A 15,314-nucleotide genomic window follows, 5' to 3' on the forward strand; every position below is an offset into this window, starting at 1 on the left:
GGCGCGCACGGTGGTGGGACGGCGGCTTCGGATTTAAGATTTCCTTGGTGCTCCCAGGGCAGGGTATCAAAGCATAGATCTTCACCTGGCACCTCCCCTTCCCCAACAGATGCAAACACTCCCTCATCCATTTAAGGGATGAAATCCAAACCTCTCAGCCCCGCCTTCTTGATCTTTCACAGACTGGCCCCATCGAACCTTTCAACATCGCCTCTCTTACCCCGCTCACCTACAAACGCTGGCTAGTCCTTCTGCGAAATCCACCCTCCTCTGTTGATGTAAGACATGAAGCTAGTGTGGCCTCTGTGAAACCCTTCCTGAAAAGGCTCCATCCCCACAGCTACTGGGCTCTACCGGGCTCTCACTAGGCTGGGACCTCCCCGCCACTCCCACCCCCTTAGCTGCCTGCTTTCATCCACCAGCTGGTATCTAGGGATTTCCACAGGCATCCTCGGACTGCAAGCTCCGAGGATGGCAATGTATTCATCCAACCCTGTTAACACCAACGTCCAGCCTGAAATGACCAGCAAAGAGTGTGCTGAGTGTTTGCTGAAAGAAGGCAAATCTCTGGCCAGCTTGGCAATGAGTTTATTAGAGTAGAAAAAGCAATAGTCTAAATGCTTCGATTCTTCACTAAAAACTGAGCCTTTTGACCGGAGAGCAGGCTGGCCTGCTCTCCCCCTGACCCTCCAAACAACTCGCCCTACTGCTAAGGCACTTGAGAAAAGGGGGAACAGAGCAGTCTCAGAGAGAACCTCCCTGGATCCTGGAGAGGGCCAGTGCTATCCCACCAGTTCCCTTCAACCACAGCCCAGCAAGGGAAGAGCTGGCAGAGCCCTCTGTAGGGTAGGAAGGCCAGCCCCTCAAATGCTGGTCGTTAGGCACAAAGAATGCCAGCACCACACAGGGGCTGGTAACAGGGGCATTATTTTGGCTCAAGGTGTAAATGAACCCACGATTTGAGGAAGACACTTAGTAATAAGGCTTTGTGGCCTCTAAAGGCCAAAGCTCCAGCGTGTCCCTCTCTCTAGGAGAGTACTAGAAGCTGGAGGGTGGGGTTGAGGGACCCCAGAATTCCCTATAGAGACTGGAGCGACTGTCAGGATAAGGGAAGGAAGAGTTTGAGTTTTCCCAGCTCTCCCCTTTCCAGAGAAGTTAATGCTTCTGCTTAAGCACCTCCAAAAAGAGAGAGAGAGATAGATACTGCCAATAGAAGAATAAAATGTACCCCCCTGCCCAGGAAGACATCACCCAAAGTAGGGGGCAGCTGGAGAACACCCCCCCGAATCCGTAAGTGCTTGCTTTGGGAGGGCTTCCATCCCTTGCAACCCAGTGCTCTGGGCAGGGCAGGTCCCCGCCCTTTAGGAGCTGATCTGACTCAGAAGGGCTGAGAAGTCCATGTCCGCAATGGAGGAGAAGTCTTCGTCCCCTGAGAGGAGGCCGTTGGTGAGGCCAGAGGCTCCCAGGGGAGTGGGAGCTGGGTCAGGGGGCCTCTGGGACCCCGTCACCAGACGAGTTATAGCCTCAGGGTACTCCATCAGCATGGGCTCTGCTGTATGGGGGGCCATGGTTACACCCTGGTTCAGCAGCTGCTGAAACTCAGAGTTGTCGACGGATGCCAGGTCTGTGAACACGGCTGGATCTGTGTTACTGCCGAGCAAGGCCCCCAGGTCTTCATCAGCATCAAACTGCAGCTGCAGCAGGGCCTCTGTCAGTGTCCCTTCCCCAGCCGGGTTGGTCTTGGGGGCAGATGGGGTCACAGCCTGAGCAAGGCCTGGGGCTAGGACTGGGCCAGGGGCTGGGGCCTGGGCCAGGGCTGATGCCATGGCTGGCGCAGGGGCTGGGGCCTGGGCCAGGACTAGGGCAGGGGCTGGTGCCAAGGCCGAGGTCTGGCTTGGGATCTGCCCAGAAGGAAAGACCATGGGGGAGAACTCCTCAAAGTTGATGGTGCTGAGAGATGGTGTAAAGGGATAGGGCTGGGGAGCTGGAAAGAGAAACAGAGAGGCAGGGGTCAGAGAAAACCTCAGAAGCCCACCCCATCCTCTGGACCCCAGCTGCTGTCAAGACTGCTTAGGATCAGTCCTCCTCTGTGGCGTCACAGCCAGCACCCTAGCACCCTCCTCGTAATCCAATCTGACCTCGCCTGTAAGGTCCAGTTCTAGCCTCAGCTCCTTGGAGCCTTCCCTGTCTACCCTAGCCCACAAAACTCTCACAGCCTTTCAGAGGAAGGGACGCTTTCAGAGCTGGCGAAACCTCATCTTACAGCTGAAACACCAAGACCTAAGCAGGCCTGGGCCCAAGCAACACCCAGTAAGCACGGGTTCATCATTCTTCTTTGAGCCACACGCAGCACATTCAGTTTGCTGTTTTGCTACTTTAGAGGTGATTTTTTTTGTTGCCCCACTTCAGTGGAGAGCTGAGGGCAGAGACTGTGCATTTTTGAAACTTCTGTATCTCAAGGTCTCCAACGTGGGGTTTAACTGGCAGAGGGGTTCTCATCCCCAAGAGGTTGCTGGTTCCTGGGCCACACCTCCAGAGCCTCTGATTCCACAGATCTGCTAGGGGTCCAGGAATCTGCATCTTCAACGCTTCCCTGATGGCTGTGACACAGGCAACTAGGCCTCAGGCCCTGAGAAACAGGAGCCCAACAGAGAGCAGGCTTCAGACGTCTGCTGCTGAGACTGACTGCTCGTCTCCCTCCCAGAATGGGTCTAAACCACGTGCTGAACAGATTTGAGCCTATAGTTCTGGTGGGGCAACCTTAAGGAAATCCTTACCTGGCTTGGGGACGGAAGCTGAGCTGCGGGAAGGCACGGCGATGCGCCGGGTCGGGGGCCGGTGGTCGGTGGGTCCTGTGAGGCAAAGGCTGGGTCAGTTCCTGGTGCCCAAGGTCCCCTTCCCCCACCTTCTCTCTAATTCTCCCGCTGCCCCTCTTACCGTTGAAAGGGCTCTTTTTCATGATGCTCTTAAAGGTCTCATATGTCCTTTTGCGTTTCTCTTCAATCCGGTGACGATCATCTGGGAAAGTAATGGAGAAAAGCGGGTCTTACTCTCCCCAGCTGGATCCCCAAAGCTCTCAAAGGACCCCTGGGAGGTAGGTGACGGGACAAACTTCCTGAAGACCCTTTCTCCAAACCTTCTCAGCCAATGAGACGAGCTGTGTGACTCTGTGACACTCAACAATTCTAAGAATGGGAACTTCCCTGGCGGTGCAGTGGTTAAGAATCCACCTGCCAATGCAGGGAACACGGGTTTGATCTCTGGTCCGGGAAGGTCCCACGAGCCACGGAGTAACTAAGCCTGTGTGCCACAACTACTGAGCCTGCACTCTAGAGCCTGTGAGCCACAACTACTGAACCCGTGTGCCACAACTACTGAACCCGTGAGTCACAACTACTGAAGCCTGTGTGCCTAGAGCCTCTGCTCCACAACAAGAGGAGCCACCGCAATGAGAAGCCCGTGCACCGCAACGAAGAGTAGCCCCTGCTCGCCACAACTAGACAAAGCCCGCGCGCAGCAACAAAGACCCAACGCCGCCAAAACAAAACAAAACAATTATAAGAATGCCATGGCTTTGTGAGAAGACCTCTGTTAGCTGAATCTGCCCTCTGAAGGCCACACGGGTACTCCCAAGTCAGGGGCACAGATGACATCCTTGTTCCCCTCCAGCCTTGATCAGGCCTGGCACTGTGTGCCCTCTGTGCTCTGGGGCAGCCCAGGCACGACAGACCAGCTTAAGACTTCAACAGACTCTTAATCTTCTCTCTGATGGTTTCAGAGTTCAGTCTGGAGCTTTCAGAACTTTCTAACTACTGCTGCACTTGGATAATCCCAAAGGACTCGACGCCAACAGTCCAAAGCCAACCTCACCATCTCACCTCAAACACCTGGTTCTGGTTCTTTCTCCTTCTGTGTTCCCTCCCTACCTCTCTGCCCTGTCCCCAAACCTTGGACACATCCTCAGCATCTTCCTCTCTCTCACTCCCTACCATTCATCCCCTAGACACATATTTACCAAGCACCTGCTGTGCGCCAGGCTCCATTTGAGCCACTGGGATACGGCCCTGAGTAAGCGGACAAGGTCCCTGCTCCTGAAGGTTGACACCCTAATGACAGAGGGGCGAAGACACAACCAAATACAAGCGATAGGAGCTCTTAGGGAGAGGCACAGGGTGACGTAACACCACCAGAAGATCAAGGAATCTAGTTTAGAGGTGTCCAGGGAAGCACTGGTGCGAGCCCATCACGTGAAGATCTGGGGGCCAAGCATTCCAAGCAGAGGCAACAGCTAGAACACAGGTCCTGAGGAGGACTGGGCTTGGTGTGTGTTGTACACAAAGGGCCTGTGGGGCTGAGGGTCCCACAGGAGGCCAGCAGTAGGTGAGATCGTCTCGCTTTGCATTCCCTCTGCAAGGTTCATATGGCACCTTCTCTCCCAGGATGACCAAAACATCTTCCAAAATGGCCCCCCCCACCCCGAGTCTCCCCATCTCAGATTCTCTGCACGCTGCCGCCAAAGCGAGCTTCCAGATCTGCTCATGTCACTTCTCTGCTCAGAAACCTCTGGTGGCTCCCCACTGCCTTAGGATGCGACCGTGGATGAATGCCTCGAGTCCAACCTTCAAGGCCCTTCTGGGGCTTCCCTGGCGATCCAGTGGTTAAGACTCTGCACCTCCACTGCAGGGGGCGAGGGTTCGATCCCTGGTCGGGGAACTAAGATCCCACATGTCATATGGTGCAGCCAAAACCAAACCAAACCAAACCAAAACAAACAAAGAAAACCAGCCCTCCTGCCGGGGCCTGCTCACCGCCGACATCAGTTCCCACCACAAAGCTGTCCCCGAACGTGCTGTCCCGCGCACTCTCCACACCCATGCCCTTCCAGGTGCTGCTCCGCCTGCCTGGAAAGTGCACTTCTGGGTCTTTCTCCAACTTAAATGCCAACTCCTCCAGGCAGCTGGCTCCAGCTCCCACGGTATTTTGCACACACCTCCATTCTGCACGTCACTCTGTGACTTAAGGCTCTGTTTTGCATGTGTATCTTCCTCATGTGACTGAGCTTCCAAAGAGCAGGGAACATGTCTTATTCATCTTTGTATTCAGATTACCTGGCACAGGCCCTGGCACCAAGTGGACACTCAGTGATTATTTGTGGAATGAACTGATGGCCGTTTGTGGGGTTACTTTCTAGACTCTATTAGACAGTTCCCAGGGCAGGAAACAGTCTCAGGCTGGATGACGGACTTTGAATAAAGGATCGCTCTGGCTGTTCCTATTTGATCAGATGCCTGAAAGCCTTGACCAAACCACGGCTGTGTGGTAGTGATAAGAGAGATCCGGTGTGGCAACAGGACCCTGGAGCCAGATGGCCTGGATTCAAATGAGGTCTGGGTCTGCCGACTCACTGAGTATGTGACCTCAGGCAGGTTAGATGCTCACTCCCACCTCAAAAGGTTCATTAGTGAATAAAATCAGGTAATTCGCTGATATGCCTGGAATAGGGCCATGCCTGTAATAAGAGCTCAGTAAGTCTTGGGTATCGTTACTATTAAACGAGGCAAGAAAGATAATCTGATTACTGTGTAAATCCCCACGCGGCTCCAGCTTCTGACCCTCACCTACAGCTGCCACATCCAGGCCTGGCCTCACTCCCATTGGCTGGAGCCCAACAGCCCTGCTGCTACCCTCCCCAGCTGGGTACCTGTGTCGGGCAAGTACTGGAATTCCATGGGCTCGCTGAGCTCCCGATCGGAAGGCCGCCGCAGCTGCATGGAGACGCGCACGGGGGCCTGCAGGCTGGAGTCCGCGTAGGGGGGCGTCCGGAACACGATGGCCACTTGCCGGTGCACATCAGCTTGTGAAAAGGAGCCTCGAGCCTCCCAGCCTGGTCCCGTGAAATACACCTCGATATCCTCTGCCAGAGATGGGGAGGCTCTGTGGGTCACTGTGCTCAGCTCACCCAGCCAGCCGCCCCCTACAATTGCTGCTACTTATCTCTGGACATACATCGCCCTGCTGTCCCCCAAGGTATTGGGGGAGTGTCTACACCAGTTCCCTGACACTCACCATGTCTGCTCACCTGCCCTTCACCTCCTGATCCAAAGCGTACAGCCCTCTTCCCAGGTTATGTACCTTTCTGCACCTTGTCACACAGCAGGAAGATCTCATCACCCCCAAGGCAGCTCCCAGAGTTCCGATTCACTCGGCAGATCTTGAGCTCGGCAGTGTTGGGGGCGCCTGAGGGTGTGGGAATAAGCAAGGAAGCCCTGAACCACCAGAGGTCTCCTGGGCTGACCTGCAGGAAATGCAAGGCTCCTGCCCAGCCCAGAGCCAAGGATGTCTAGAGCTTGCTGACTGTACCTCTGCAGCCAAGGTTCGACCATTCCCACTGGCTCCTCACTCCAACCAATTCAGCAACTATTTATCTACTAGCACCTACTCTCTCCCCAGCTCTGTTCTAGGCCTGAAGAATATTACCACGCACAAACCCTAAGCATCTCTGCCCTCACGGAGCTTACAGTCCAATGGGAAGCAACGCGATCACAACTCCTCTTTCTCCACCTGCCCCAAGTAATCTTCAAGGCCCATGCATACCCGCCTTGGCAATGAACCCTTCCCTCCTGACCGCCCCCCCCTTCATCCTGGTTTCCGGGCCTCGGGGCTGCAAAGGCCTTTTATTTTCACTCATCCTGCTAGCTACTTAATTAAAGACTGCAGTTGATCAATGTCGGCCCAATTCATCTGTGAACTTCCTGTGAGCTTTCATCATTGACTGATTGCTCTCTAACGTTATCTCATTTCTGGGAGTTCATTTTCTGGAGTCAGTAGTACAGTCCTGGGCATACCACCCTCTCATCACGTACTGGAAATGCCTGTCTCCCATCTGACTCCCTGCCAGCCTGGAAACTGCACCCCGAGGGCAGCTCTTGGTCTTCTTTGCCTCGTCTCTTTGGCCAGCACAGTGCTGGGCACAGAGGAGACGACGAATACGCTGGATGACCTGACGAAGCCAGAGCAACTTTTGCAGGCCCCCGTGCCTGCCCCCACCTCCTCCTCCCAGGTCCACCCCTCCTCCCTGCCTGCAGTTCCCTGGCCACTCACGGTTGTCAAAGATGGGATGAGAGAGGACAGGCGACAAGCGTAGGGGCCTGCCTGCCGGGTCCCTCACTGTCACCTGGAAGCAGAGCCGGACAGCGTTCAGGTCGTAGTCCCCACGCTGCTCTTCTATGGGAACTGCCAGAAGAACAGACGGTCAGGCGAGCCTGGGCGGGGGCTGGAGCGGGATGTGTGTGTGTGCAGGGGTGAGCTCTGGGTTGGGAGGGCTGTTTGAGGGCATGTGAAATGGTAGGAGCCCTAGAAGAGGAGGAAGAGAAGGTTCTAGACCCATCACTGACTCCACCTGTGACCCTGGATGCCACGTTCCCTATGTCCCCTCTCCAGGTCTCTTTCCCCAGTGGTGAACAGCAAGATTCCATCTGTACTGTGGGTCTTGGCCAGCGAGGGACAGATGAGGGGAAGGTGGCCTCAGGGGGCGACAGAGGCTGGAGGTGCTCCAGGCAGGCCCAGGCCTTTGCCGCCGCCGCCCTCACCTTGGAAGGGGTTGTTGTTGGTCTGGATGCGCTGACTGATGGCCTGCTCCAGGTCCCGCTTCTTTACACACTGGATCCCCAGGTTCTGGAAGCTGAGGCCCCCCGGGCGTCAGTCCCACTGTCTCCAGAAGAGCACGGGCCCTCCTGCCTTGCACACCCTGCCCGTTCTCCCCCACCCACTCGCCAGGTGAGCACTTCGCGCTTAAGCCCCTTGAATGGTCCCCAGCCATGCCACCGTGAAAGCCACTCCCTACTCTGGCCGCCAAGGCCCTGTGCCCTGGCACCTGGCCCCAGCTGCAGTCCCTGCCGGCTCCCTACCCTCTGCCACAAGGGCTTCTTTCCCTTCTCCACACGCGTGAAACTCGTTCCCACTTCAAAGGCTTTTGCACCTGTTCATTCTGCTGGGCATGTTCCTTCGGTGCTTCTCTGCTTTCCCACATTTAGCTTTTACCTGCGAGAGGCCCTTCTGACCTCCCAATCCAAAGGAATGAGACTGGCTCCTTTGTCTCCCCCACCTCGGGCTCTTCTTCCAAACTATTACTGCTTTATTTTCATCACTGAAATGATGACTCCCTAACAGTATCTTGTTTAGTTATTTGTATATTTATTTATGGCCTGCCTCTGTCAACTAGTATGTAAGCTTCAGGGAAGACTGGTGGTTCGGTGGTTTTCTTTCCCGCTACGAGAGATGTGACACTGAGGAACTCGCCCTTCCAGCCACAGGGGTTAGGGGTTCAGAGATGAACAGGGACCCATTCCTTTCCCATGGAGCTCACAAGGAGCTCCTCTCCGCTTGAGTGAGGAGACACAGACAATTTCAAGACAAAGGAGTCTGCTTGCAGAGCTGGGGACAGAGCAAGGAGTGAGGAATTCTGCCCTCCCTCCAGAAAGGAGTAACACTTTAACAGTTAGCTACACAACTGCCCCACCTCTCCGCCTTCCGTCTCACCACCACCCATGACGAGCTCACCTGTGGATGCAGCGGTCCGGGCAGAGCTCAGCCTCATAGAAGCCATCCCGGCAGTCTTTCCCCACAAGCTCATGGGGGTGAGGCCGGTGAGGGGGGTCCTTGGTCACCAGGGAGATGCGGACTGTCCCTGGCCCTGTGTAGCCATTGATCTGTCCGAAGTACAGAGAGAACCCTAGAGGCTCAGAAATTCCAGACCCACCTCCCAGACACAGACTGTGTGGGCCTGAACGCAAGTCCCTCCCATATGGACTCTGCATCCCCTACCCGGGCGCTGTGCTGACCTTGATGGTGGGGTGGGTCTTGGTGGTATCTGTGCTCCTCTCGCCTGGGATACTGCCTGCTGAGCGGCCCTCACACTTGTAGCGAAAGCGCATGCCCCGCTGCTTGGGCTGCTCGATGATCTCCACGTAGGGGCCGGAGGCCTGGGCCGGCTCTGTGGGGGACACGCGGGCCAACCCCCATCAGACGGCTGACCTCATTGCCCCTGACCCTGGGGAGCTCGTCCCAACCCGCTGAGAAAGGATGGCCCACTTACCCGCGGGGAAGATGAGGGGGAAGAGGTCTGAAAGGAGAGGGAGACAAGGGTCAGCACAAGCCCACATCCTGTCCTCACCAGGGAAGGCCTGCTTCCCCACAGCGAGGAGTTGGAGCCAGGCCCCTTCCCGGGGACACGGAGTCGGGGCCTGCCACCTGGAACCTGCAGGGAAACTAAGGGGCAGGGGTAAAGGAGCCAGAAGCACCTGCTTCCTGAGGGAAGCCGGGGATGGGGGCCTCCCTCCACCAGGGGAAACTGAGTCAGGGTATTTTCCTAAGTTGAACCAAGGGAGGGCACCCTCACCCCCCATCCCGAGAGGAAACGGAGTCAGATACATTCCACCGCTAACGACGAAACGAAATCGGAACTGCCCTCCCGGACCCCGGGGGGAAACTGAGTCAACGCCCCCCCCCACACCCCACACCCAGAGGGGAAACTGAGTCAGACCCCCGAACGCCAGCCCCGCCCCGCGCCACCATCCGGCCGGCCGCTCCCTGCGCTTCGCCCATCGGCGTAGGAAGGGTCGGAAGGCGACGCTTGGGCTCCCGCCGCGGTCCCGGCGGCCCCAGCGCCGCCACCCGGCGGGGTCAGAGGTCGCCCTCACCGTCCATGGCCGGGGTCCCGGGGGCGGGGCCGGGGTCGCAGCTGGGCCCACGGCGCGCGCTACAGCAGGGCCATTCGCCAGAGGCGGAAATGCGCTGCGCGCGCCCGTCGCCGCGTCACTGCCGGGAATCCGACCGCGCCTGCGCGCTGGGTCGCCGCTGTCGTCGCTGCCGCCCCCCGCGGGGGTCAGGGGCTAGTGAGCGCCGCGCGGAGGACCGGGAGGCCGTGCGTGCTGGCGCTGTTGGGGACCCGGAGCCAGTGAGCGCTGCGCGGGGCACCGAGAGGCTGCTCGCTTGGGGGCCGCTCCCGGGGCTGGCTGGGCGGCTCGGCTCGTCCCCGAGTTTGGGCCCCGCCTGGAGGGCGGGGCCGGCGATTACTCACAATGTTTTTAGGGGATTTCGGGGCCCCCTTCCTCCGATCCGAGGAGTTTGGTGATGTCACCCCGAGCCGGGTCTGGAGCAAAGCCAGGGCTGTCGGGCTTCGTCCGCCCGCCCTGCGCAGGGAAGGGCTCGGGCCTGCTTTGCCCTCAAAGGCCAGGTGGCTGAACTCACGGTTTCCTAGTCGATAAAAGTGCTGTTCGGTGCTTCTCGGTGGTTGTCGCCGCAGAAGCACTTTTTAATTTCCCGTCCTCCCCAATCTGGCTGCAACGAGGGGAAAGGGAAGTGCCCGGACCTCTCCACCTGGCAGTGCTTGGATCGTGGGCTTCGCGGAGCCTGCTGCACGCTAGGGTGGCCCGAGGCTCCGCGCCGCGTCCGCTCCCACAGGTGAGCCGGGCCCAGGCTCATCTGTTTAAGATCATCCACCCTGCCGGCCCTCGGGGGCAATGGGAGGGCAGGGGGCACCCAGAGGTAAATCTCTGGAGCCTCGTCTCTGCAACCTGCCGCCTCTGTTTTAGAAGGTCCGGGACCCCCAGGGGGCGCTTGAACCCGCAGGGTCACATCCCCCGCCTGTCTCCCCAGGGCTTCCTCCTGGGGTCCAGCCGTCTCCCAAGGCATTTCTACTAATTAGACGTTCTGTAACTCCTCGCCAGGGGTGCAGCGGTCCGGGCAGAGCTCAGCCTCCCCCAAGGCCAAGCCCAAGGCACGTTCGAGCGGGGTGAGGGTGGGCCTGGAGCACCGCGGCGAACCCCCACCCCCACCCCGCCCAAGGCGGCTTCCTCATCCCAGAATGAGGATGCTCCATGGTAGGCGGCAGTCTTCCCCAGATGGAGGAAGCCTTTTTATTTTCTCTAAGTTCGTTCTAAATTAGGGAATCATGTGGGAATTGGAAAAGATTGGAAATTCTGACTTTCTTTCCCAGGCTCTAAAAAAACAGGAAGAGAAAAGTGAAAACAGTTACCACCCCTCCCACTCATTTCAGTTTCTCATGTGGCTGCCCGGATTAGAAAAGTCACTTTACTTTTTATGAGGAGGCAGACGTCAGGACGACAGAATGGATTAATTATAATCCTTTTAAAATTATTTATTTATTTGTGGCTGAGCTGGGTCTTCCGTTGCTGCGCGGGCTTTCTCTAGTTGCGGCGAGCAGGGGCTACTCTTTGTTGCGGTGCTCAGGCTTCTCATTGCAGTGGCTTCTCTTGTTGCAGAGCACAGGCTCTAGGTGCGAGGCTTCAGTAGTTGCAGCACTTGGGCTCAGTAGTTGTGGCTCTTGGGCTCTAGAGCGCAGGCTCAGTAGTTGTGGCGCACGGGCTTAGTTGCTCCAGGGCATGTGGGATCTTCCCGGATGAGGGCTCGAACCCTTGTCCCCTGCATTGGCAGGTGGATTCTTAACCACTGTGCCAACAGGGAAGCCCTATAACCTTTGTTTAATGACACGCAATGATCATTGATCCTGGCATGATCGTCTTTTAAAAATTTATACATGTATAACTTTTAACTTTTTAATTAATATGTTGAATTCCAGTGTACCCACTGCAAAACTCAAGAGGCTGGATAGAACACTAACAGGACTTAACATCTACCCACGTGCTCCTCACCTGTTCATCCCCTCCTTATCCCCGTGTCTAGGGTGCCATCATCCAGAATTCTGTGTTTGTTATTCCTTTGATTTTTCTAAAGAAAAAAAATTTTAAGAAAATAATTGTACTCACGTATACATGCCTACACAATGTCACGTTTGGTTTTGCTTAGTTCTGAACTTCCATGAAGAGGGCATCATGTTATTCCTCGTCCTTTGTTATTTGCATATTTCACTCAACACCTTACTAATATTTGTCTGTTTCATAGTTCATTCAGTTTTTTACTGCTGTATACTATTCTGTAAATGTACCACAGTGTTTTATTTAATCATTCTGAGGATGGCCATTTGGGTTTCCAGTTTGTTGCTATTATAAACAGTGTTGTTAAGAACATTCCTGTGAATGTCTCCTGTTACACATGTATCCAGAATTTTCTTGGGTATATACCTAAAAATGATTTTTTTAGAGTATAGAATTTCTCTTTATCAGTTTTCAGAATAATGCCTTGGTTCTTTAACATCCTCTAAAATTGATTAGTAAGTATTTAAAACATATCTTAATGAATGCATGGATTTAAACATATTTGATGAGCTTTAATCTATTACAATTTTTATTGAAGTTCAAATTGTTCCATCTCTGGCCAGAATATATAAATAATTCCTAAAACTCAACAACCAAAAAAACCAAACAACCCAATATAAAAAATGAGCAATGGGACGTTCCTGGTGGCGCAATGGTTAAGAACCCGCCTGCCAATGCAGGGGACACGGGCTTGAGCACTGGTCCGGGAAGATCCCACATGCCGTGGAGCAGCTAAGCCTGTGCACCACAGCTACTGAGTCTGTCTGCACTCTAGAGCCCGCGAGCCACAACTACTGAAGCCCGCATGCCTAGAGCCCATGGTCCGCAACAAGAGAAGCCACTGCGATGAGAAGCCCGCCCACCACAACGAAGAGTAGCCCCTGCCCACCGCAACTAGAGAAAACCCCAGAGCAACAACGAACACCCAATGCAGCCAAAATAAATAAATAAATAAATTTATAAAAAATGAACAGTGGACTTGAATGGATGTTTCTTCAAACATGCAAAATGGCCAATAAGCACATGAAAAGATGCTCAACATAATAGCTATCAGGGAAATGCAAAGAAAAGTCACACTGAAATTCTACTTCATACTCATTAGGATGGCTATTATCAGAAAAACAAAACAAGTGTTGGCGACAATGTGGAGAAAGGGTTTCTTTGTACCTCACTGATGGGAATGCAAAATGGTGCAGCTGCTGTGGAAAAGAGTAATCCTCAAGAAATTAAACAGAATTACCATATGATCCAGCAATTCCACTTCTGGGTATATATACAAAACAATTGAAAGGAGGAACTCAATCAGATATCTGTACACCAATGTTCATAGCAGCATTATTCACAATAGCCAAAAGGTAGAAGCAACCCAGATGTCCTTGGACAGATGAACAGAGAAACAAAATGTGGTATATACATACAGTGGCATATCATTCAGCCTTAAAAAAGAATGAACAGCAGAAACTAACACAACATTGTTAGTGAATATACTTAGTGCCACTGAACTGTACGTTTAATCATGGTTAAAATGGTAAATTTTATATTACATATATCTTACTACAATAAAAAAAATCTCATCTCTCAGTGATACCAGACAATTACTCATTTGGTCTGTCTCATACTATACACAAAACACTCAGAATAATGATATTAACTCTACCACCAGTAATGTGATTAAATAGAGTATATTTTTGCAGTTCTTGTCCTTAGGTTACATTCAGTTTTGGTTTTGTTTTGTTGTTTGTTTGTTTTGGTACATATCTATTACCAAGTTAAGGACGCTCTTTTCTAGTTCTAGTTTACTGCATTTATGATAAATGGGTGTTAATTTTTTTTTCTTTTTTTTTTTTGACCACCGTGAGGCTTGCGGGATCTTATTTCCACTACCAGGGATTGAACCTGGACTCAGCAGTGAAAGAGCTGAGTCCCAGCCACTGGCCTGCCAGGGAATTCCCTGGGTGTTGATTCTTTATCAAATGCTTTTCCTGTATTTATGGAGAAGATTCTTCTCCTTTATCTGTTACTGGCGAGTATGACATAGATTTCCTAATAGTAAACCATCCTGTATTCTTGGGATAAACCTAACTTGGTCACAGTGTGTTACATAGTAGAATTTGATTCACCGATATTTTAGGAGGAAATTTTACAACTGTATTTGTAAATAAAATGGCTGTAGTTTTCCTTTTCTTCCCCCCCGCACCCCACCCCCTGCACTGGCCTTGCCTAATTTTGGTATCAGAGTTGTACGAGCCTCATAGAATGACTTGAGGAAAAATCCCCCTCTTTTCTATTCCCCAGAAGAGTCTATGTAAATTTGGAATGATATATTACTTGCAAGATTGGTAAAACTCACCAGTAAAATTGACTGTGGCTGTTGTTTTCTCTGCAAAAGATTTTATTTTATTTATTTATTTTAACCTTTCATTATGAACACACTTAATATTAGAGAGAATGGTGTAATTAACCCCGATATAGCCATCCTTCAGCTTACATGTTATCAGCTTTGCTATTTTTGTTTCATCTCTCTCCCCTTTTTTGGGGGGGTGGGAGAATATTTTAAAACAATCATTATATTGACTCATAAATACAGAATTACGTATATTTCCATATAAGGATTTCTTTAAAAAATAACTTCTTTGTGGGAAAATTTTACTATTTCAGTTTCTTTAATATATAGGAATATTTGGTATTTATAGGACTATTCCACTTTTCCGGAGTTAATTTTGAAAAGTTGTGTTTTTCTTGGAATTTATTTTACCTAAGTTTTCAAATCTATTGGCATGAGGTTGATGACAGTTTTCTTATCTTTTTCATATGTGCTGTAACTATAGTTATGTGTCCCTTTTCATTCATTATGCTATTTGTTTATACTTTCTATTTCTCTGTAGAAGTCTTACCAGAGGTTTTTCGAGAAGCTTTTCATATGCTTATTTGCTATCCATATATCTTATCTAGTGAAGCATTATTCAAATGTTTGCCTTTTTAAAAAAATTGGGTTATACGTGGTTTTCTATATTCTAAATACAAGTTTTTGAATTATACGTGGGTTTCTATATTCTAAATACAAGTCCTATGTTGAAAGTATGCTTTGCAAATATTTTCTCCCAGTCTGTGTCTTGCCTTTTCATTTTCAAAACAGTATTATTTGTAGAATAAATCATTTTCATTTTGCTGAAGTCCTTTTTTTTTCTTTTGTACATCTTGCCTTTTGTGTCACGTTTAAGAAATCTTAGCCCATCTAGAGATGAATGGATAAAGAAGATGTGACATATAACGGAATATTACTCAGCCATAAAAAGGAATGAAATCTTACTATTTGCAACAACATGGATGGACCTGGAGGGTATTATGCTTAGCGAAATAGGTCAGACAAAGGCAAACACTGTATGTTTTCACTTATATGTAGAATCTAAAAATTAGAACAAATGAATAAATATGACAAAACAGAAACAGATTTACAGATACAGAGAACAAACCCAGTGGCTACTAGACGGGAGAGGGGTGGGAAGAGGGTCAAAATAGGTGAAGGGGATTAAGAAGTACAAACTGGCAGTTATAAAATAAATAAGACACAAGGATGTA

At 51.8% G+C, this 15,314-nt stretch overlaps 1 protein-coding gene across 5 annotated transcripts; it reads right to left on the reverse strand.

Annotated features, from left to right (window-relative positions):
• Positions 1-571: 571 nt before the first annotated feature.
• RELA (RELA proto-oncogene, NF-kB subunit) lies at positions 572-10,580 on the reverse strand. Of its 5 annotated transcripts, none has more exons than XM_059069994.2 (11): positions 9,699-10,580; positions 9,095-9,121; positions 8,841-8,992; positions 8,560-8,708; positions 7,590-7,681; positions 7,102-7,233; positions 6,133-6,237; positions 5,702-5,914; positions 2,938-3,018; positions 2,778-2,852; positions 572-1,984 (listed from the first exon to the last, which is right to left on the reverse strand). In XM_059069994.2, the coding sequence occupies exons 1-11, from the start codon at positions 9,703-9,705 to the stop codon at positions 1,362-1,364; spliced, it is 1,656 nt and encodes a 551-aa protein (XP_058925977.1). In that variant the 5' UTR covers positions 9,706-10,580; the 3' UTR covers positions 572-1,361. The 5 variants fall into 5 exon arrangements, with proteins under 5 accessions (XP_058925977.1, XP_058925978.1, XP_066893668.1 ...); XM_059069995.2 differs by having other exon boundaries at positions 9,571-9,714; XM_067037567.1 differs by lacking the exon at positions 9,699-10,580 and adding an exon at positions 9,542-9,661.
• Between the last annotated feature and the right edge of the window lie 4,734 nt (positions 10,581-15,314).

Source organism: Kogia breviceps, chromosome 7 (genome assembly GCF_026419965.1).
Source record: "Kogia breviceps isolate mKogBre1 chromosome 7, mKogBre1 haplotype 1, whole genome shotgun sequence".
NCBI lineage: Eukaryota > Metazoa > Chordata > Mammalia > Artiodactyla > Physeteridae > Kogia > Kogia breviceps.

Bases quoted from the DNA above. Each gene is read 5' to 3' on its own strand.
- RELA (XM_059069994.2), bottom strand. The intron at 6,238-7,101 runs GTGAGTGGCCAG...CCACACCCTCAG, and splicing joins TCATCCCATCTTTGACAACC to GCGCCCCCAACACTGCCGAG. The intron at 3,019-5,701 runs GTACCCAGCTGG...TTACTTTCCCAG, and splicing joins CCAGTACTTGCCCGACACAG to ATGATCGTCACCGGATTGAA.